The 24,081-nt window shown below is 48.8% G+C and overlaps 1 protein-coding gene across 7 annotated transcripts in view; it reads right to left on the bottom strand.

Moving 5' to 3' along the window:
- Positions 1–15,723: 15,723 nt before the first annotated feature.
- Positions 15,724–24,081, bottom strand: part of LOC110515393 (RNA-binding protein 26) — a 31,158-nt gene continuing 22,800 nt past the window's right edge. For 4 of the 7 annotated variants that reach the window (XM_090207020.1, XM_090207021.1, XM_090207024.1 and 1 more), the window contains 5 exons: positions 21,501–21,605; positions 20,602–20,805; positions 19,380–19,466; positions 19,105–19,224; positions 15,724–16,540 (listed from right to left, as the gene is read on the bottom strand). In XM_090207020.1, coding sequence (XP_090063146.1) covers positions 16,451–16,540; positions 19,105–19,224; positions 19,380–19,466; positions 20,602–20,805; positions 21,501–21,605 — 606 coding nt within the window. In that variant the 3' untranslated portion in view covers positions 15,724–16,450. The remainder of the gene's footprint in view (positions 16,541–19,104; positions 19,225–19,379; positions 19,467–20,601; positions 20,806–21,500; positions 21,606–24,081) is intronic. The other 3 variants (XM_090207022.1, XM_090207023.1, XM_090207026.1) reach the window with 2 other exon arrangements.

The following is a 24,081-nucleotide window of genomic DNA, read 5'->3' as shown; positions in this document are numbered from 1 at the left end:
GGAGACGGGGGGAGACGGGGGGAGACAGGGGGCGACGGAGATGGGGGGAGACGGGTGAGACAGGGTGAGACGGGGGGAGACAGGGGGAGACGGAGGCAGTGGGAGACAGGGGGAGACGGGGGAAGACGGAGACGGGGGGGAGACGGGGGGAGATGGTGACGAGGGGAGACGGTGGAGACGGAGACGGGGGGAGACGGAGACGGGGGGAGACGGGGGGGAGACAGGGGGAGACAGGGGGAGACGGGGGGAGAAAGAGACAGGGGGAGACGGGGGAGACGGTGACGGAGACGGGGGGAGACGGAGACGGGGGGAGACAGAGACGGGGGGAGACAGAGACGGGGGAGACGGAGACGGGGGGAGACGGAGACGGGGGGAGACAAGGGGGAGACAGGGGGAGACGGGGGGAGACGGAGACGGGGGGAGACGGAGACGGGGGAGACGGAGACGGGGGGAGACGGGGGAGATGGGGAGACGGAGAAGGGGGGAGACGGGGGAGACGGAGACGGGGGAGACGGAGATGGAGACGGAGACGGAGACGGGGAGACGGAGACGGGGGGAGACGGAGGCGGGGGGAGACGGGGGAGACGGGGGGAGACAGGGGGAGACAGGGGGCGACGGAGATGGGGGGAGACGGGGGAGACAGGGGGAGACGGAGGCGGGGGGAGACAGGGGGAGACGGGGGAGACGGAGACGGGGGGAGACGGGGGGAGACAGGGGGAGACAGGGGGAGACGGGGGGAGACAGGGGGGAGACAGGGGGAGACGGAGACGGAGAAGGGGGGAGACAGGGGGGAGACAGGGGGAGACGGGGGGAGACGGGTGGAGACGGAGGCGGGGGAGACGGAGACGGGGGGAGACGGGGGGAGACTGAGACAGGGGGAGACGGGGGGAGACGGAGACGGAGACGGGGGGAGACAGGGAGAGACGGAGACGGGGGGAGACGGGGGGAGACAGGGGGCGACGGAGATGGGGGGAGACGGGAGGAGACAGGGGGAGACAGGGGGAGACGGGGGGAGACGGGGGAGACGGGGGGAGACAGGGGAGACGGAGACGGGGGGAGACGGGGGAGACGGGGGGAGACGGAGACGGGGGGAGACGTTCGGAGACGGGGGGAGACGGTGGAGACGGAGACGGGGGGAGACGGGGGGAGACGGAGACGGGGGGAGACGGGGGGGAGACAGGGGGAGACGGGGGGAGACGGGGGGAGACGGAGACGGGGGGATACGGAGACGGGGGGAGACAGAGACGGGGGGAGACAGAGACGGGGGGAGACGGAGACGGGGGGAGACGGAGACGGGGGGAGACGGAGACGGGGGGAGAGAAGGGGGAGACAGGGGGGTGACGGGGGGAGACGGAGATGGAGACGGGGGGTGACGGAGACGGGGGGAGACGGAAACGGGGGGAGACGGGGAGACGGAGACGGGGGGAGACAGGGGGAGACGGGGGGAGACGGAGACTGGGGAGACGGAGACGGAGACGGGGGAGACGGAGACGGGGGGAGACGGAGACGGGGGGAGACGGAGACGGAGGGAAACGGAGACGGGGGAGATGGGGGGAGACGGAGACAGGGGGGAGACGGGGGGAGACGGGGGGAGACGGAGACGGGGGGAGACGGAGACGGAGACAGTGGGAGACGTAGACGGGGGGAGACGTGGGGAGATGGGTGGAGACGGAGACGGGGGGAGACGGGGGGAGACGGGGGGAGACGGGGGAGATGGGGGAGACGGAGAAGGGGGGAGACGGGGGAGACGGGGGGAGGGGGAGGGGGAGACAGAGACGGGGGGAGACGGAGACGGGGGGAGACGGGGGGAGACGGAGATGGGGGGAAACGGAGACGGGGGAGATGGAGACGGAGACGGAGGGAAACAGAGACGGGGGAGATGGGGGGAGACGGAGACGGAGACAGGGGAGACGGACACGGAGACGGGGGGAGACGGAGACGGGGGGAGACGGAGACGGAGACAGAGACAGGGGGAGACGGAGACGGGGGGAGACGGGTGGAGACGGAGACGGGGGGAGACGGGGGGAGACGGAGAAGGGGGGAGACGGGGGGAGACGGAGGGGGAGACGGAGGGGGAGACGGAGACGGAGACGGGGGGTGACGGAGGGGGAGACGGAGACGGAGACGGGGGGAGACGGAGACGGGGGGAGACGGGGGGAGACGGATGGAGAGAGAGAGGAAGAGACTGAAGGAGAACAGAGAGATGGATGGAGAGAGAGGAAGAGACTGATGAAGAACAGAGAGATGGATGGAGAGAGAGAGGAAGAGACTGATGGAGAACAGAGAGATGGATGGAGAGAGAGAGGAAGAGACTGATGGAGAACAGAGAGATGGAGAACAGAGAGATGGATGGAGAGAGAGAGGAAGAGACTGAAGGAGAACAGAGAGATGGAGAACAGAGAGATGGATGGAGAGAGAGAGGAAGAGACTGAAGGAGAACAGAGAGATGGAGAACAGAGAGATGGATGGAGAGAGAGAGGAAGAGACTGAAGGAGAACAGAGAGATGGATGGAGAGAGAGAGGAAGAGAGGGATGATGGAGAGAGAGAGGAAGAGACTGATGAAGAACAGATAACAGACGGGAGGGGGTAATACAACTTGATTTTAAATGGTAACTAGGAACAGGAACAGTATTGTAACATTGTAACTAGGATCAGGAACAGTATTGTAACATTGTAACTAGGAACAGGAACAGTATTGTGACATTGTAACTAGGAACAGGAACAGTATTGTAACATTGTAACTAGGAACAGGAACAGTATTGTAACATTGTAACTAGAAACAGTATTGTAACATTGTAACTAGGATCAGGAACAGTATTGTAACATTGTAACCAGGAACAGTATTGTAACATTGTAACTAGGAACAGGAACAGTATTGTAACATTGTAACTAGAAACAGTATTGTAACATTGTAACTAGGATCAGGAACAGTATTGTAACATTGTAACCAGGAACAGGAACAGTATTGTAACATTGTAACTAGGAACAGGAACAGTATTGTAACATTGTAACTAGGAACAGGAACAGTATTGTAACATTGTAACTAGGAACAGGAACAGTATTGTAACATTGTAACCAGGAACAGGAACAGTATTGTAACATTGTAACTAGGAACAGGAACAGTATTGTAACATTGTAACATTGTAACTAGGAACAGGAACAGTATTGTAACATTGTAACTAGGAACAGGAACAGTATTGTAACATTGTAACTAGGAACAGGAACAGTATTGTAACATTGTAACTAGAAACAGTATTGTAACATTGTAACTAGGATCAGGAACAGTATTGTAACATTGTAACCAGGAACAGTATTGTAACATTGTAACTAGGAACAGGAACAGTATTGTAACATTGTAACTAGGAACAGGAACAGTAATGTAACATTGTAACTAGGAACAGGAACAGTATTGTAACAATGTAACTAGGAACAGGAACAGTATTGTAACATTGTAACTAGGAACAGGAACAGTATTGTAACATTGTAACTAGGAACAGGAACAGTATTGTAACATTGTAACCAGGAACAGTATTGTAACATTGTAACTAGGAACAGGAACAGTATTGTAACATTGTAACTAGGAACAGGAACAGTATTGTAACATTGTAACTAGGATCAGGAACAGTATTGGAGTCCAGTTGGCCACCAGACAGATGGACTGACAGTAGAAGAGACAGAGATGGACAACAGATAACAGACAAGGGGGGAGTGATGTCTGCTGCAAGGGAAACAGTGACTTCCTGTAGGAGCCAAGGGCTTAAATCAAGGAGAACAGTGACTTCCTGTAGGAGCCAAGGGCTTAAATCAAGGGAAACAGTGACTTCCTGTAGGAGCCAAGAGTTTAAATCAAGGAGAACAGGCTTCTATAGGAGCCAAGGGCTCAAATCAAGGAGAACAGGCTTCTATAGGAGCCAAGGGGCTTAAATCAAGGAGAACAGTGACTTCCTGTAGGAGCCAAGGGCTTAAATCAAGGGAAACAGTGACTTCCTGTAGGAGCCAAGAGTTTAAATCAAGGAGAACAGGCTTCTATAGGAGCCAAGGGCTCAAATCAAGGAGAACAGGCTTCTATAGGAGCCAAGGGGCTTAAATCAAGGAGAACAGTGACTTCCTGTAGGAGCCAAGGGCTTAAATCAAGGGAAACAGTGACTTCCTGTAGGAGCCAAGAGTTTAAATCAAGGAGAACAGGCTTCTATAGGAGCCAAGGGCTCAAATCAAGGAGAGCAGGCTTCTATAGGAGCCAAGGGCTTAAATCAAGGAGAACAGTGACTTCCTGTAGGAGCCAAGGGCTTAAATCAAGGGAAACAGTGACTTCCTGTAGGAGCCAAGGGTTTAAATCAAGGAGAACAGGCTTCACATCTCTCTGGGTTGTTCCTCCGTGTTTCTCCCGATCACACCAGTTGAAGCCGCTCTCAGACATTTCTGCCTGGGAAACATACATCAAAACTAGTTTTTAAATCCATTGTATTAGATTCATGATGGTCTGTAAGGTCTGTTGGCTGTCTCGTCTCTCCGTCAGTAACAGGGGGACATAAATGGGGTAGAATGAACCACAGCGCCCTCCAGTGTTCAGACAAACTATTACGTCATAGTTTGTCCTCCATAATGTGAATCGTGTTGTAATATTAATTTAAGCAAAGAATTCAAAACCAACCCAATGTCAAGAACTAAAACGTCAAACTGTAGACGTCATTACAGACTTTTTGTTTTCTTTTTTCTCTACTGTATTATTGACTGTATGTTTTGTTTACTCCATGTGTAACTCTGTGTTGTTGTTTGTATGTTTGTTTACTCCATGTGTAACTCTGTGTTGTTGTTTGTGTGTTTGTTTACTTCATGTGTAACTCTGTGTTGTTGTTTGTCTGTTTGTTTATTCCATGTGTAACTCTGTGTTGTTGTTTGTATGTTTTGTTTACTCCATGTGTAACTCTGTGTTGTTGTTTGTGTCGAACTGCTTTGCTTTATCTTGGCCAGGGTCGCAATTGTAAACGAGAACTTGTTCTCAACTACCTTACCTGGTTAAATAAAGATGAAATTTAAAAAACACCTATGTCAATTTATTTTTTATTTAACCTTTATTTAACTAGGCAAGTCAGTTAAGAACAAATTCTTATTTTCAATGACGATCTAGGAACAGTGGGTTAACTGGTCTAGGAACAGTGGGTTAACTGCCTGTTCAGGGGCAGAACGACAGATTTGTACCTTGTCAGCTCGGGGATTTGAACTTGCAACCTTCCGGTTACTAGTCCAACGCTCTAATTAATACGTCATTGTCGATGTCATTATTCAAAAAGGACGATCTACGATTCCAACAAAACAATAACAAACATGGATGTACCAACCCCAGATCCCCCCCCTTTAAGTCATTCTGGTGTCAAGGATTCACAATGGAGGAATTGATGACGAGGCTGTGGGTGGAGCTGATGACGTCACGGCGACAGACAGAAGGACATTATGGTCTGGCGACCAGGGGGTCAGAGTGAGACAGGACACACGGGATGTGAATTATTCACGTTGTTTCCCTGTTCCCAGTAACAGGACCCAATAGACCCAGTAGCAGGTCCTTGTAAAACACCCTCCTGTCAGCCTCCATGCAGAGATTGATGGAGAGTTTTGAACCCCATTAAGACACACAATGACAACAACCAAAAAAAAAGAGGTCATTTTGGCTCCGTTGGCTCAACAATTACAGCAGTTTCTCATAACCCTGCTGTTGACTGGTGGGCTGACAGGGAAACTAATCCTCACACAGACACTAATTCCTTATAAACACTGTTGTATTACGTGAAAACATGTCGTCGTCGTCCCCCCCGACCTCGCATGATTCTGGCAGCGGAACGTTGATGATTTAGGGCCACTACTCCTGTCTCAAACTGTGTCTGCTCTGCTGCGGGGCCGAGGCTGTGTGTGTGTGTGTGTGTGTGTGTGTGCTGCGGGGCCGAGGCTGTGTGTGTGTGTGTGTGTGTGTGTGTGTGTGCGCTGCGGGGCCGAGGCTGTGTGTGTGTGTGTGTGTGTGTGTGTGCGCTGCGGGGCCGAGGCTCTGTGTGTGTGTGTGTGTGTGTGTGTGTGTGCGCTGCGGGGCCGAGGCTGTGTGTGTGTGTGTATGTGTGTGTGTGTGTGTGTGCTCGCTGCGGGGCCGAGGCTGTGTGTGTGTGTGTGTGTGTGTGCGCACTGCGGGGCCGAGGCTGTGTGTGTGTGTGTGTGTGTGTGCGCGCGCTGCGGGGCTGAGGCTGTGTGTGTGTGTGTGCGCGCGCTGCGGGGCCGAGGCTGTGTGTGTGTGTGTGTGTGTGCGCTGCGGGGCCGAGGCTGTGTGTGTGTGTGCGCTGCGGGGCCGAGGCTGTGTGTGTGTGTGCGCTGCGGGGCAGAGGCTGTGTGTGTGTGTGTGTGTGTGTGTGTGTGTGTGTGTGTGTGTGTGTGTGCAGGGCTCTGCTTGTTAAAGGATGCTGGGGTATAAATACTAAATTAATCATGTTTTGGCTCAACTTGCGGGGCCTCTGCTGTGTGTGTGTGTGTGTGGTGTGTGGTGTGTGTGTGTGTGCGGGGCCTCTGCTGAAATGTGCTTATTGAGGCCCGTGATCACATCAAATATTAACAGCTATGTTTCCCTGACAACTGGCAGGAGGGTGGAGGATGAGGAGGAGGGGGTCTCCTTCCTCGTGACATCAGAGGAAGGGAGCTTCCATATGTTGGTTTGACTTCTTTCTACAAAACAGATGCAATTCATTAATTGATATGCAAAAAAAAAAAAATCCAGTCTTGTGAAATGTGATGCTGTTATTCAAATGACTGTGAATAAATACATTGTAAAGTGTGATGCCTGATGTGACTCTATAGCCCAGTGTAAAGTGTGATGCCTGATGTGAATCTGTAGCCCAGTGTAAAGTGTGATGCCTGATGTGAATCTGTAGCCCAGTGTAAAGTGTGATGCCTGATGTGAATCTGTAGCCCAGTGTAAAGTGTGATGCCTGATGTGAATCTGTAGCCCAGTGTAAAGTGTGATGCCTGATGTGAATCTGTAGCCCAGTGTAAAGTGTGATGCCTGATGTGAATCTGTAGCCCAGTGTAAAGTGAGATGCTTGATGTGAATCTGTAGCCCAGTGTAAAGTGTGATGCCTGATGTGAATCTGTAGCCCAGTGTAAAGTGTGATGCCTGATGTGAATCTGTAGCCCAGTGTAAAGTGTGATGCCTGATGTAACTCTGTAGCCCAGTGTAAAGTGAGATGCCTGATGTGAATCTGTAGCCCAGTGTAAAGTGTGATGCCTGATGTGAATCTGTAGCCCAGTGTAAAGTGTGATGCCTGATGTAACTCTGTAGCCCAGTGTAAAGTGTGATGCCTGATGTGAATCTGTAGCCCAGTGTCTGGTCTGTAGCTGTGTATAAGGACCCTGGTCTGTAGATCTGTGAATAAGGACCCTGGTCTGTAGCTTTGTGAATAAGGACCCTAGTCTGTAGATCTGTGAATAAGGACCCTGGTCTGTAGCTCTGTGAATAAGGACCCTGGTCTGTAGCTCTGTGAATAAGGACCCTGGTCTGTAGCTCTGTGAATAAGGACCCTGGTCTGTAGCTTTGTGAATAAGGACCCTAGTCTGTAGCTCTGTGAATAAGGACCCTGGTCTGTAGCTCTGTGAATAAGGACCCTGGTCTGTAGCTCTGTGAATAAGGACCCTGGTCTGTAGCTCTGTGAATAAGGACCCTGGTCTGTAGCTCTGTGAATAAGGACCCTAGTCTGTAGATCTGTGAATAAGGACCCTGGTCTGTAGATCTGTGAATAAGGACCCTGGTCTGTAGCTTTGTGAATAAGGACCCTAGTCTGGAGATCTGTGAATAAGGACCCTGGTCTGTAGCTCTGTGAATAAGGACCCTGGTCTGTAGCTCTGTGAATAAGGACCCTGGTCTGTAGCTCTGTGAATAAGGACCCTGGTCTGTAGCTCTGTGAATAAGGACCCTAGTCTGTAGCTCTGTGAATAAGGACCCTGGTCTGTAGCTCTGTGAATAAGGACCCTGGTCTGTAGCTTTGTGAATAAGGACCCTAGTCTGTAGATCTGTGAATAAGGACCCTGGTCTGTAGCTCTGTGAATAAGGACCCTGGTCTGTAGCTTTGTGAATAAGGACCCTAGTCTGTAGCTCTGTGAATAAGGACCCTGGTCTGTAGCTCTGTGAATAAGGACCCTGGTCTGTAGCTCTGTGAATAAGGACCCTGGTCTGTAGCTCTGTGAATAAGGACCCTGGTCTGTAGCTCTGTGAATAAGGACCCTAGTCTGTAGATCTGTGAATAAGGACCCTGGTCTGTAGATCTGTGAATAAGGACCCTGGTCTGTAGCTCTGTGAATAAGGACCCTGGTCTGTAGCTCTGTGAATAAGGACCCTGGTCTGTAGCTCTGTGAATAAGGACCCTGGTCTGTAGCTCTGTGAATAAGGACTATGGTCTGTAGCTCTGTGAATAAGGACCCTGGTCTGTAGCTCTGTGAATAAGGACCCTAGTCTGTAGATCTGTGAATAAGGACCCTGGTCTGTAGCTCTGTGAATAAGGACCCTGGTCTGTAGCTCTGTGAATAAGGACCCTGGTCTGTAGCTCTGTGAATAAGGACACTGGTCTGTAGCTCTGTGAATAAGGACCCTGGTCTGTAGCTCTGTGAATAAGGACCCTGGTCTGTAGCTCTGTGAATAAGGACCCTGGTCTGTAGCTCTGTGAATAAGGACCCTGGTCTGTAGCTTTGCTAGTTCTGTCATGTCTGAATGAGGCTGCTCCTCCATGGTAACAGATGACCAATGAGGCTGCTCCTCCATGGTAACAGATAACCAATGAGGCTGCTCCTCCATGGTAACAGTAGCCATTCTCTGCTGTAGGGCTGATCAATGGTGGACATTTAGAACCCCACAGGACCGGATCTTTTAGGAACCCCACAGGACCGGATCTTTTAGGAACCCCACAGGACCGGATCTTTTAGGAACCCCACAGGACCGGATCTTTTAGGAACCCCACAGGACCGGATCTTTTAGGAACCCCACAGGACCGGATCTTTTAGGAACCCCACAGGACCGGATCTTTTAGGAACCCCACAGGACTGGATCTTTTAGGAACCCCACAGGACTGGATCTTTTAGGAACCCCACAGGACCGGATCTTTTAGGAACCCCACAGGACCGGATCTTTTAGGAACCCCACAGGACCGGATCTTTTAGGAACCCCACAGGACCGGATCTTTTAGGAACCCCACAGGACCGGATCTTTTAGGAACCCCACAGGACCGGATCTTTTAGGAACCCCACAGGACCGGATCTTTTAGGAACCCCACAGGACCGGATCTTTTAGGAACCCCACAGGACCGGATCTTTTAGGAACCCCACAGGACCGGATCTTTTAGGAACCCCACAGGACCGGATCTTTTAGAACCCTACAGGACTGGATCTTTTAGGAACCCCACAGGACCGGATCTTTTAGGAACCCCACAGGACCGGATCTTTTAGGAACCCCACAGGACCGGATCTTTTAGGAACCCCACAGGACCGGATCTTTTAGGAACCCCACAGGACTGGATCTTTTAGAACCCTACAAGACTGGAATGTTAGACTGAGGGAACTGGGCTGAGGCCAGGGGGTACAGAGAGTGGAGGGCGGGGCAGTTTATCTCCTGTGTGTGTGAGAGAGCAAAGCTTTAGGGGGTAAATGAGGGTTCAGAGGGAGGTGGACCATGGCGAGGGAGGGGGCCTGTTTAAGGGTGCCACGCTGGGAGACAGACGGGTGTTACAATAGAATCTACAGAGAGAGAGGGCTAACTGATAAACGCTAACAGAAAATAGGTACATGAGCAAACGTCATTTCTCATCATTATCCGTGCGACCATGACAGGCACCGGAGAGGAGAGGCAATATCATCAGACGGCTTCTGCTCCCTGATTGGGTTATTTGTCCGCTCTTATGCAAATGAGACGGGACAGAGGCTGCTGGGAGCAGTCGAGTGGGACGCTCCTTCACAGCAGGACAGGTAGGTGTACAGGACAAGCAGCCCGTTACAGGTCCTTCACGGCAGGACAGGTAGGTGTACAGGACAGGTAGGTGTGTACAGTATAGGTACAGCGCCTTCACAAAGTGTTTGCTAATGCATGGCGCGGGCGCTAGAGGCGTCACTACAGACCCAGGGTTCGATCACGGGCTGTGTGACACCCGGCCGTGATCGGGAGTCCCATAGCGGGCGGCGCACAATTGACCCAGCGCCGTCCGGGTTTGGGAAGGGTTTGGGGCGTCATTGTAAAATAACAATTTGTTCTTAATTAATTTGCCTATTTAAATAAAAAAGGTTAAATAAAATATGAAGCAGTTTCTTTGATAAATTTAATAAAAAAATGAAAACTGAAATGTCAAGTATTCAACTCCTTTGTTACAGAAAGGAGCCTAAATAAGTTCAGGAGTAAAAATGTGCTCAACAAGTCACATAATAAAGTTTAATGGACTCAAGTCTGTGTTCAATAAAAGTGTTTAACATGATTTTTGAATGACTACCTCATCTCCGTACAACACACATACAGATAACTGTAAGGTCCCTCAGTCCAGCAGTGAATTTCAAACACGGATTCAACCACAAAGACCAGGGAGGTTTTCCAATCCTCACAAAGAAGGTCCCCTATTGGTAGATGGGTAAAAATGTAAAAAGCAGACATTGAATATCCCTTTGATCACGGTGAAGTTCTTCATTACACTTTGGATGGTGTATCAATACACCCAGTCACTACAGAGATACAGGGGTCCTGCAAAACAATGTGGCAAAGAAATTACATTTTTGTCCTGAATACAAAGTGTTACGTTTAGGGAAATCCAATACAACACATTACTGAGTACCATCTCCATAGTTTCAAGCATAGGGGTGGCTGCAGCATGTTATGGGTATGCTTGTAATCGTTAAGGACTGGGGAGTTTTTCAGGATAAAAAAAATAAACAGACTGGAGCTAAACACAGGAAGAATCCTAGAGGAAAACCTGGTTCAGTCTGCTTTCCACCAGACACTGGGAGAGGAGTTCACGTTTCATCAGAACAATAAACCTAAAACACAAGGCCAAAATCTACACTGGAGTTACTTACCAAGAAGACAGTGAATGTTCCTGAGTTGTCGAGTTACAGATGACCTAAATCTACTTCACAATCTATGTCAAGACCTGAAAATAGTTGAGTAGCAATGATCAACAACCAATTTGACAGAGCTTGAAGATTGAAAATAATAAAATGTTCCACAATCTCTTAGAATCTTACCCAGAATGCCTCACCGCTGGAATCACCGCCAAAAGGTGCTTCTACAAAGTATTGACTCTGGGGGCTGTGAGAACTTATGTAAATGAGATATTACTGTATTTCTGTAATACAACCAATACAATGGCATCTAAAAACATGTTTTCACTTTGTCATTATGGGGTGTTGAGTGTAGATGGGTCAGGACAGGTAGGTGTGTAGATGGGTCAGGACAGGTAGGTGTGTAGATGGGTCAGGACAGGTAGGAGTGTAGATGGGTCAGGACAGGTTGGTGTGTAGATGGGTCAGGACAGGTAGGTGTGTAGATGGGTCAGGACAGGTGTGTAGATGGGCCAGGACAGGTAGGTGTGTAGATGGGTCAGGACAGGTAGGTGTATAGATGGGTCAGGACAGGTAGATGGACCAGGACAGGTAGGTGTGTAGATGGGTCAGGACAGGTAGATGGGCCAGGACAGGTAGGTGTGTAGATGGGTCAGGACAGGTAAGTGTGTAGATGGGTCAGGACAGGTAGATGGGTCAGGACAGGTAGATGGGCCAGGACAGGTAGGTGTGTAGATGGGTCAGGACAGGTAGGTGTATAGATGGGCCAGGACAGGTAGGTGTATAGATGGGCCAGGACAGGTAGGTGTATAGATGGGCCAGGACAGGTAGGTGTATAGATGGGCCAGGACAGGTAGGTGTATAGATGGGCCAGGACAGGTAGGTGTATAGATGGGCCAGGACAGGTAGGTGTGTAGATGGGCCAGGACAGGTAGGTGTGTAGATGGGCCAGGACAGGCAGATGTGTAGATGGGCCAGGACAGGTAGGTGTGTAGATGGGCCAGGACAGGTAGGTGTATAGATGGGCCAGAACAGGTAGGTGTGTAGATGGGCCAGGACAGGCAGGTGTGTAGATGGGTCAGGACAGGCAGGTGTGTTGATGGGTCAGGACAGGTAGGTGTGTAGATGGGTCAGGACAGGTAGGTGTGTAGATGGGTCAGGACAGGTAGGAGAACAGCCAGGACAGGTAGGTGTGTAGATGGGTCAGGACAGGTAGGTGTACATTCAGGACAGGAAGGAGAACGGCCAGGACAGGTAGGTGTGTAGATGGGTCAGGACAGGTAGGTGTTCAGGCAGGAGAACAGCCTCAACAACCTTGACATATTAAAAGTGCTACAGGACCTCCATTGAAACGGTCTAATCATTACTCAGAGAAGTGACCCAGATATTCAGAAGTGACCCAGATATTCAGAAGTGACCCAGATATTCAGAAGTGACCCAGATATTCAGAAGTGACCCAGATATCCAGAAGTGACCCAGATATTCAGAAGTGACTCAGATATTCAGAAGTGACCCAGATATTCAGAAGTGACCCAGATATTCAGAAGTGACCATGTATTGATGTTTTATATACACACACACAACTGACCACAAATGTATTACAAATCTTGTCATTACATTTCAAAAAGTTAAATCCTAAATGTTAAATCAGGAGAGGAAGTGTGCTGCCTGCCGATCACGTCCCGTTGTCCTCTCGTCCCAGATCTAAGAGACATCACGTCCCGTTGTCCTCTGGTCCCAGATCTAAGAGACAATACGTCCCGTTGTCCTCTGGTCCCAGATCTAAGACAATACGTCCCGTTGTCCTCTGGTCCCAGATCTAAGAGACATCACATCCCGTTGTCCTCTGGTCCCAGATCTAAGAGACATCACATCCCGTTGTCCTCTGGTCCCAGATCTAAGAGACATCACATCCCGTTGTCCTCTGGTCCCAGATCTAAGAGACATCACATCCCGTTGTCCTCTGGTCCCAGATCTAAGAGACATCACATCCCGTTGTCCTCTGGTCCCAGATCTAAGAGACATCACATCCCGTTGTCCTCTGGTCCCAGATGTAAGAGACAATACGTCCCGTTGTCCTCTGGTCCCAGATCTAAGAGACATCACATCCCGTTGTCCTCTGGTCCCAGATCTAAGAGACATCACATCCCGTTGTCCTCTGGTCCCAGATCTAAGAGACATCACATCCCGTTGTCCTCTGGTCCCAGATCTAAGAGACATCACATCCCGTTGTCCTCTGGTCCCAGATCTAAGAGACATCACATCCCGTTGTCCTCTGGTCCCAGATCTAAGAGACATCACATCCCGTTGTCCTCTGGTCCCAGATCTAAGAGACAATACGTCCCGTTGTCCTCTGGTCCCAGATCTAAGAGACATCACGTCATGTTGTCCTCTGGTCCCAGATCTAAGAGACATCACGTCATGTTGTCCTCTGGTCCCAGATCTAAGAGACATCACGTCCTGTTGTCCTCTGGTCCCAGATCTAAGAGACATCACGTCCTGTTGTCCTGTTGTCCCAGATCTAAGAGACATCACATCCTGTTGTCCCAGATCTAAGAGACATCACGTCCTGTTGTCCCAGATCTAAGAGACATCACATCCTGTTGTCCCAGATCTAAGAGACATCACGTCCTGTTGTCCCAGATCTAAGAGACATCACGTCCTGTTGTCCCAGATCTAAGAGACATCACGTCCTGTTGTCCCAGATCTAAGAGACAGAATGTGAAAACAGAAAAAGGCTAATTCCCTCCAAAGCGAACCATGACCATCAAACTACTGAGACGTATATAACATCAGGGCTGAGTAGTGAGGAGAGGGAATAACTACTGAGACGTATATAACATCAGGACTGAGTAGTGAGGACAGGGAATAACTACTGAGACGTATATAACATCAGGACTGAGTAGTGAGGACAGGGAATAACTACTGAGACGTATATAACATCAGGACTGAGTAGTGAGGAGAGGGAATAACTACTGAGACGTATATAACATCAGGACTGAGTAGTGAGGACAGGGAATAACTACTGAGACGTATATAACATCAGGACTGAGTAGTGAGGAGAGGGAATAACTACTGAGACGTATATAACATCAGGACTGAGTAGTGAGGACAGGGAATAACTACTGAGACGTATATAACATCAGGACTGAGTAGTGAGGACAGGGAATAACTACTGAGACGTATATAACATCAGGACTGAGTAGTGAGGAGAGGGAATAACTACTGAGACGTATATAACATCAGGACTGAGTAGTGAGGACAGGGAATAACTACTGAGATGTATATAACATCAGGACTGAGTAGTGAGGACAGGGAATAACTACTGAGACGTATATAACATCAGGACTGAGTAGTGAGGACAGGGAATAACTACTGAGACGTATATAACATCAGGACTGAGTAGTGAGGACAGGGAATAACTACTGAGACGTATATAACATCAGGACTGAGTAGTGAGGACAGGGAATAACTACTGAGACGTATATAACATCAGGACTGAGTAGTGAGGAGAGGGAATAACTACTGAGACGTATATAACATCAGGGCTGAGTAGTGAGGACAGGGAATAACTACTGAGACGTATATAACATCAGGACTGAGTAGTGAGGACAGGGAATAGGTGCATCCCAAATGGCACCCTATTCCCTAATATTGTGCACTATTTTTTGACCAGAGCCCAAGTCAAATCAAATGTATTTATAAAGCCCTTCTTACATCAGCTGATATCTCAAAGTGCTGTAACAGAAACCCAGCCTAAAACCCCAAACAGCAAGCAATGCAGGTGTAGAAGCACGATGGCTAGGAAAAACTCCCTAGTAGTGCACTATATAGGGAGTAGGGTGCCACTTGGGATGCATGCAACCCTACAAAAGCAGATGGAGACGTAGTAACCTTGGGTCAGCAAGAGATTACAACACAGCAAGAGATAACCACACCAAGAGATAACCACACAGTTTACCATTACCACACAGCTTACCATTACCACACCAAGAGAAACCACACAGCTCACCATTATGGAGATACCACACCAAGAGATAACCACACAGCTCACCATTATGGAGATACCACACCAAGAGATAACAACACAGTTTACTGTTACGGAGATACCACACAGCTCACCATTATGGAGATACCACAAAGCTCACCGTTACGGAGATACCACACCAAGAGATAACCACACAGCTCACCATTATGGAGATACCACACCAAGAGAGAACCACACAGTTTACTGTTACGGAGATACCACACAGCTCACCATTATGGAGATACCACACCAAGAAATAACCACACAGCTTACCATTATGGACATACCACACAGCTCACCATTATGGAGATACCACACAGTTTACCGTTATGGAGATACCACACCAAGAGATAACCACAAAGCTCACCGTTACGGAGATACCACACCAAGAGATAACCACACAGCTCACCATTATGGAGATACCACACAGCTCACCATTACAGAGATACCACACCAAGAGAAACAGAACTTACCATTACGGAGATACCACACCAAGAGATAAACAGAACTTACCGTTACGGAGATACCACACCGTCTTTCTGACGCCGAGCCTCACCAAGTGTGGACATGGAAAATAGTTCTTGCCTTAAAACATTGTGTTTTAATGGTAAATGGAAAACCACATGGAAATATGCTCTTTTTGTGAAACATTTATTTTAATGTATTTTTTTAATGGTCTTTATTTTATCAGCTGGTTTTGTGGGATGTTTTTTATCAGCTGGTTTTGTTTCATCACAGCTGCAGGGTTTTTTTTTCCCCAGCTGATTTATTTTTATTTTTGACCATTTGAAAGTCTTTATTTTATTTTTTTAATGACATTTCAAAAATAAATCCAAGAAAGAATCCCGAAGCAAAGCGGTCATACAAATCATTAAAACCCACACAGAAAATATTTACACAAGAAACAAATCTAATATCACACAGTCAAAAAAACTCTTCCCCCCGTCGTTCTGCGACTCTCACCGTCAATAAACATCAGGCGTTTCAACACAACGGCTCTTTATGGCCTCATTTTGATCTGATCAGTCAACGACAGTTGTTTTTTTCCCCCTAAAAGTAATCTAGTATCATTTTTCATTACAATCCAATAAGCAAATAATTATTTAAAAAAAAAAACTGTACCAATCTTCATGTTAAACTACTTTTACAAATTAAAAGTAGGAAGAAAAATAACCACTATATTTACATGAAACTCCCACGTGACTTTGTCTAGTAATCTTCTGAATCGCCACAACAGAATGAATTACCTGTTTAGGTTCTGACCTATTGTGAAATGCGTCTAGTAAAACAGCCAATCAGAAACTGCAAAGCAAAAAAAAAAAAAAAAAAATTGCGTTAGCATTTCGTCCAATCAGGGGCCGTCTTCATCTGCGCCAGGGGCGGGGTTCGTTGTCGTCATCCTCCTCGTCGTCGTCCTGGAGCAACGCATCATCAATCAGCGACTCTTCCTGGAACTACAAAAAAAGAGACAAGACAAAACGACACTTTTATAAAGAAAGAAAAACAAGAGAGTAGATCATCTCTGGCCATCCTAAACTCTTTGATCTGGCCACAAGTTACGCCCACAGGACATTAGTTTCTTCACATTGGAGTCATTTAGCAGACACTCTTATCCAGAGCGACTAACAGGAGAAATTAGGGTTAAATGCCTTGCTCTTAAGGGCACAGAGATTTTTCACCTAGTCGGCTGTGGGTTTCGAACCAGCAACCGTTCGGGTTTACTGATCAAACGCTCTCAACCGTTATGCTACCTTGTTGCCCTCTTCTCCTCAATGAGTCTGAAACGGAGTACCTCCTCAAGCCTTCCCTGGAAAGCCAACACATTGGGGACTGTCTGATTGGTCCAGAAACTAATGGGTTGGGACAGAGCCAGAACAACACGCTGGGGACTGTCTGATTGGTCCAGAAACTAATGGGTTGGCACAGAGCCAGAACAACACGTTGGGGACTGTCTGATTGGTCCAGAAACTAATGGGTCGGGACAGAGCCAGAACAACACGTTGGGGACTGTCTGATTGGTCCAGAAACTAATGGGTTGGCACAGAGCCAGAACAACACGTTGGGGACTGTCTGATTGGTCCAGAAACTAATGGCTTGGGACAGAGCCAGAACAACACGTTGGGGACCGTCTGATTGGTCCAGAAACTAATGGGTTGGCACAGAGCCAGAACAACACGTTGGGGACAGTCTGATTGGTCCAGAAACTAATGGGTTGGGACAGAGCCAGAACAACACGTTGGGGACTGTCTGATTGGTCCAGAAACTAATGGGTTGGGACAGAGCCAGAACAACATGTTGGGGACTGTCTGATTGGTCCAGAAACTAATGGGTTGGCACAGAGCCAGAACAACACGTTGGGGTCCAGAAACGAATGGGTTGGGACCGAGCCAGAACAACACGTCGGGGACTGTCTGATTGGTCCAGAAACTAATGGGTTGGGACAGAGCCAGAACAACACGTTGGGGACTGTGATTGGTCCAGAAACTAATGGGTTGGCACAGAGCCAGAACAACACGTTGGGGACTGTCTGATTGGTCCAGAAACTAATGGCTTGGGACAGAGCCAGAACAACACGTTGGGGACTGTCTGATTGGTCCAGAAACTAATGGGTTGGGACAGAGCCAGAACAACACGTTGGGGACTGTCTGATTGGTCCAGAAACTAATGGGTTGGCACAGAGCCAGAACAACACGTTGGGGACTGTCTGATTGGTCCAGAAACTAATGGCTTGGGACAGAGCCAGAACAACACGTTGGGGACTGTCTGATTGGTCCAGAAACTAATGGCTTTGGACAGAGCCAGAACAACACGTTGGGGACTGTCTGATTGGTCCAGAAACTAATGGGTTGGCACAGAGCCAGAACAACACGTTGGGGTAAAGCACATCTGGCTTTGATCTGATCTGTTTTGGAGACGGTTCATATCGACGGATGACTTCATATCGACGGAGGACTTCATATCGACGGAGGACTTCATATCGACGGAGGACTTCATATCGACGGAGGACTTCATATCGACGGAGGACTTCATATCGACGGAGGACTTCATATCGACGGAGGACTTCATATCGACGGATGACTTCTCCTGTCCCTCGTCACCACAAAAGGACTTCTGCGACGGCAGTCTCAGACTGAAGAACGTAGCGAACGACGGCAGTCTCAGACTGAAGAACGTAAACGAGCGACAGAGCAGAGGAAGATCCCGAGGCCTCGGGCTAATAAAGAGACAAAACATATTTTTTTTGCCTCCCATCGTCTCATTTTCATTGGATTCTTATGGCCTTTTTAATTTATCCGTTATTTGACCAGGTAAACCGACTGAGAAAACGTTCTCATTTACAGCAACGACCTGGGGAATAGTTACAGGGGAGAGGAGGGGGATGAATGAGCCAATTGGAAGCTGGGGATGATTAGGTGACCGTGATGGTTTGAGGGCCAGATTGGGAATTTAGCCAGGACACCGGGGTTAACACCTCTACTCTGACAATAAGTGCCATGGGATCTTTAATGACCTCAGAGAGTCAGGACACCAGGGTTAACACCCCTACTCTTACGATAAGTGCCATGGCATCTTTAATGACCTCAGAGAGTCAGGACACCAGGGTTAACACCCCTACTCTTACTGTAAGTGCCATGGGAACTTTAATGACCTCAGAGAGTCAGGACACCCGTTTAACGTCCCATCCGAAAGACGGCACCCTACACAGGGCAATGTCCCCAATCACTGCCCTGGGGTATTGGGTTATTTTTTTAGACCAGAAGAAAGAGTGCCTCCAACTGGCCCTCCAACATTACTTCCAGCAGCATCTGGTCTCCCATCCAGGAACTAACCAGGACCAACCCTGCTTAGCTTCAGAAGTAAGCCAGCAGTGGTATGCAGGGTGGTCTGCTGCTGGAGAAAAGCCTTAGCTGTGAAGCGCTGTGCCCACACACACACACACACACTCATCCTGAAAAACACTTCCCCCAACCATTAGCAACACATTGTAGTCCACAACTGGCGAAAAACAACATTCCACCTTCACCTCGTCATGATCCGTCTCCTGCTCATCAGGCTCCTGGGAGGTCAGGGAGACGGCAGGCTTATGCCAGGACAGACGCAGGTCACTGCCGTTCAGACGGACACTGTGTAGCGCAGCCTACCGGAGGGCGGAGGACGGACAGAGGGAACACAGGGGGGGAACAGGAAGAGAGGAAGACATATGAGAGAACGAGGTGGAGAATGACTGTCCAAGCGTGGCAGCACTGGGTTCAAAACATCCAGTTTGAGTCACGAGGCTGAAAGGCGTTTTACCTGTTCAGCCTCTGGTCTGCTCCTGTAGGTGATAACAGCCAGACAGGATGTCTCGTCTATCTGACAGTCCTCCAACTCTCCAAATTGCTTGAGAAAAGGGAAAAACAACAAGACTGGAATAAGATGAAAGATGGGAGTAAGGTGAAAACACGCTGGTCTCTTCGTCCCAGAGTCTGAACTCATTCCTTCACCCAGGCAAACAGATGTCAGAGCACTGCTGGCGACCATTTTGTTTTCAAAAATTCAACAGCTATTTTCAATTTTTCGCCCCAAAAACATCACATAAAGCCCTCCAACAAACATTCCAAATGTAATTCATATAAACCAGGACAGGGTTCATTAAAACTAGTTTAAAACCAGACTGGGTTCATTAAAACCAGTTTAAAACCAGACTGGGTTCATTAAAACCAGTTTAAAACCAGACTGGGTTCATTAAAACCAGTTTAAACCAGACTGGGTTCATTAAAACGAGTTTAAAACCAGACTGGGTTCATTAAAACCAGTTTAAAACCAGACTGGGTTCATTAAAACCAGTTTAAAACCAGACTGGGTTCATTAAAACCAGTTTAAAACCAGACTGGGTTCATTAAAACTAGTTTAAAACCAGACTGGGTTCATTAAAACGAGTTTAAAACCAGACTGGGTTCATTAAAACGAGTTTAAAACCAGACTGGGTTCATTAAAACGAGTTTAAAACCAGACTGGGTTCATTAAAACTAGTTTAAAACCAGATTGGGTTCATTAAAACGAGTTTAAAACCAGACTGGGTTCATTAAAACTAGTGTAAAACCGGACAGGGTTCATTTAAACAAGTTTAAAACCAGACTGGGTTCATTAAAACGAGTTTAAAACCAGGACAGGGTTCATTAAAACAAGTTTAAAACCAGGACAGGGTTCATTAAAACGAGTTTAAAACCAGGACAGGGTTCATTAAAACGAGTTTAAAACCAGGACAGGGTTCATTAAAACGAGTTTAAAACCAGGACAGGGTTCATTAAAACGAGTTTAAAACCAGGACAGGGTTCATTAAAACGAGTTTAAAACCAGGACAGGGTTCATTAAAACAAGTTTAAAACCAGGACAGGGTTCATTAAAACCAGTTTAAAACCAGACTGGGTTCATTAAAACCAGACTGGGTTCATTAAAACCAGACTGGGTTCATTAAAACTAGTTTAAAACCAGACCGGGTTCATTTAAAACCAGTTGAAGAAGCTCAACTCACAGCAAAGTGTGGCAGTAGGTCCTGGAGGTCCGTCTCAGTAAAGCCAGAGATCTCCAGGGCTCTGGGTCTGTGGTCTACTGTAGAGTGGACAGGGAGACCCCTCCCCCGGCAACCCCTTCCCCTCCCCCTGCCTCTCAGGCCCCCACGGCCTCGAGCATGGGCCCCTCTGCCCCGCCCTGGAGCCAGGATCCCCCTCTTAGCTGCCTGGAGAGGAAGGCGGACAACGACAGGATGATCAACGTTACCTCAACACACACAATGCAATCTAGAAGAGACGATCTATAAAGATGAAACACAGCAGAAACACATCTGACAGTGTGACAGCACCCCCTGGTGGTTGAACAGAGAGACAACAGACAGTAAATATAAAGATGAAACACATCTGACAGCATGACAGCACCCCCTGGTGGTTGAACAGAGAGACAACAGACAGTAAATATAAAGATGAAACACATCTGACAGCATGACAGCACCCCCTGGTGGTTGAACAGAGAGACAACAGACAGTAAATATAAAGATGAAACACATCTGACAGCATGACAGCACCCCCTGGTGGTTGAACAGAGAGCGCCAGAAATAAATGTATCAATCAGACAACTAGTTAGATGTAGGGCTCAAATCTGACCTTCAGTTGAACCACAACCTCGAACTGTAGTTGTGTGTATCAGACCTCCAGTTGACCCCTACCTCTAACTGTAGTTGTGTATATCTGACCTCCAGTTGACCCCTACCTCTAACTGTAGTTTTATCTGACCTCCAGTTGACCCCTACCTCTAACTGTAGTTGTGTATATCTGACCTCCAGTTGACCCCTACCTCTAACTGTAGTTGTGTATATCTGACCTCCAGTTGACCCCTACCTCTAACTGTAGTTGTATCTGACCTCCAGGTGACCCCTACCTCTAACTGTAGTTGTGTGTATCTGATCTTCAGCTGAACGGTATCTTCTCCAGACTGGGTCTTCTTATACAGGTCCAGTTCTGTGTCCAGCAACTCCTTCTGAGCCTACAGACAGACAGACAGGAGACAGACAGACAGGAGAGAGGAGACAGGGAGACAGACAGGAAGACAGGAGAGACAGGAGAGAGAGAGAGACAGGAGAGAGGCGAAAGAAGACAGACAGGAGACAGACAGGAGAGAGGAGACAGGGAGACAGACAGACACAGGAGACAGACATACAGACAGACAGGAGAGAAGAGACAGAGAGGAGACGGAGACAGGAGAGAGACAGACAGGAGAGAGACAGGAGAGAGGAGACAGGAGACAGACAGGAGACAGACAGGAGACAGGGAGACAGAAGGGGAGACAGACAGGAGACAGGGAGACAGGAGAGAGGCGACAGGAGACAGACAGGAGACAGACAGGAGTGAGGAGACAGGAGACAGACAGACACAGGAGACAGAGAGACAGACATACAGACAGACAGACAGGAGAGAGGAGACAGGGAGACAGACAGGAGACAGAGACAGGGAGACAGGAGAGAGACAGACAGGAGACAGGAGAGAGACAGACAGGAAGACAGGAGAGAGAGAGACAGGAGAGAGGAGACAGACAGGAGACAGAGACAGGAGAGAGGAGACAGAGACAGGAGAGAGGAGACAGACACAGGAGACAGACAGGAGAGAGGAGACAGGGAGACAGACAGGAGACATATAGACAGGAGAGAGAGAGACAGACAGGAGACAGGAGAGAGACAGACAGGAGACAGGAGAGAGAGACAGGAGACAGAGACAAACAGGAGACAGACAGACAGTAGACAGACAGACAGGAGAAAACATTTCAGACTTCTCTTCTAAATTGGCATATTTTCTGTGTGCTTATTACATGTCCGTCCTAACCAGGATCCAGAGTAGTCTATGTCCACCTGTTATAACCAGGATCCAGAGTAGTCTATGTCCACCTGTTATAACCAGGATCCAGAGTAGTCTATGTCCACCTGTTATAACCAGGATCCAGAGTAGTCTATGTCCACCTGTTATAACCAGGATCCAGAGTAGTCTATGTCCACCTGCTATAACCAGGATCCAGAGTAGTCTATGTCCACCTGTTATAACCAGGATCCAGAGTAGTCTGTGTCCACCTGCTATAACCAGGATCCAGAGTAGTCTATGTCCACCTGCTATAACCAGGATCCAGAGCAGTCTATGTCCACCTGCTATAACCAGGATCCAGAGTAGTCTATGTCCACCTGTTATAACCAGGATCCAGAGTAGTCTATGTCCACCTGTTATAACCAGGATCCAGAGCAGTCTATGTCCACCTGCTATAACCAGGATCCAGAGTAGTCTATGTCCACCTGTTATAACCAGGATCCAGAGTAGTCTATGTCCACCTGTTATAACCAGGATCCAGAGTAGTCTATGTCCACCTGTTATGACCAGGATCCAGAGTAGTCTATGTCCACCTGTTATAACCAGGATCCAGAGTAGTCTATGTCCACCTGTTATAACCAGGATCCAGAGCAGTCTATGTCCTCCTGCTATAACCAGGATCCAGAGTAGTCTATGTCCACCTGTTATAACCAGGATCCAGAGTAGTCTATGTCTACCTGTTATAACCTAGGCTGTTTGAGAGCTGCCCCCCCCCCCTTCTCTCTACCTGACAGATTATCTATAGGCTGTTTGAGAGCTGCCCCCCCCTCTCTCTCTCTCTACCTGACAGATTATCTATAGGCTGTTTGAGAGCTGCCCCCCCCCTCTCTCTCTCTACCTGACAGATTATCTATAGGCTGTTTGAGAGCTGCCCCCCCCTCTCTCTCTCTCTACCTGACAGATTATCTATAGGCTGTTTGAGAGCTGCCCCCCCCCCCCTCTCTCTCTCTACCTGACAGATTATCTATAGGCTGTTTGAGAGCTGCCCCCCCCCCCTCTCTCTACCTGACAGATTATCTATAGGCTGTTTGAGAGCTGCCCCCCCCCCCCTCTCTCTCTCTACCTGACAGATTATCTATAGGCTGTTTGAGAGCTGCCCCCCCCCCCTCTCTCTACCTGACAGATTATCTATAGGCTGTTTGACAGCTGCCCCCCCCCCCCTCTCTCTACCTGACAGATTATCTATAGGCTGTTTGAGAGCTGCCCCCCCCCCCCTCTCTCTCTCTACCTGACAGATTATCTATAGGCTGTTTGAGAGCTGCCCCCCCCCCTCTCTCTCTCTACCTGACAGATTATCTATAGGCTGTTTGAGAGCTGCCCCCCCCCCCCCTTCTCTCTACCTGACAGATTATCTATAGGCTGTTTGAGAGCTGCCCCCCCCCTCTCTCTCTCTACCTGACAGATTATCTATAGGCTGTTTGAGAGCTGCCCCCCCCCCCCCTTCTCTCTACCTGACAGATTATCTATAGGCTGTTTGAGAGCTGCCCCCCCCCTCTCTCTCTCTACCTGACAGATTATCTATAGGCTGTTTGAGAGCTGCCCCCCCCCCCCCCCTCTCTACCTGACAGATTATCTATAGGCTGTTTGAGAGCTGCCCCCCCCCCCCTCTC

The sequence above is a fragment of the Oncorhynchus mykiss genome, chromosome 18 (assembly GCF_057628025.1).
Source record: "Oncorhynchus mykiss isolate SJ-2025 chromosome 18, ASM5762802v1, whole genome shotgun sequence".
NCBI lineage: Eukaryota > Metazoa > Chordata > Actinopteri > Salmoniformes > Salmonidae > Oncorhynchus > Oncorhynchus mykiss.
This window is presented reverse-complemented; position numbering and strand designations above follow the sequence as displayed.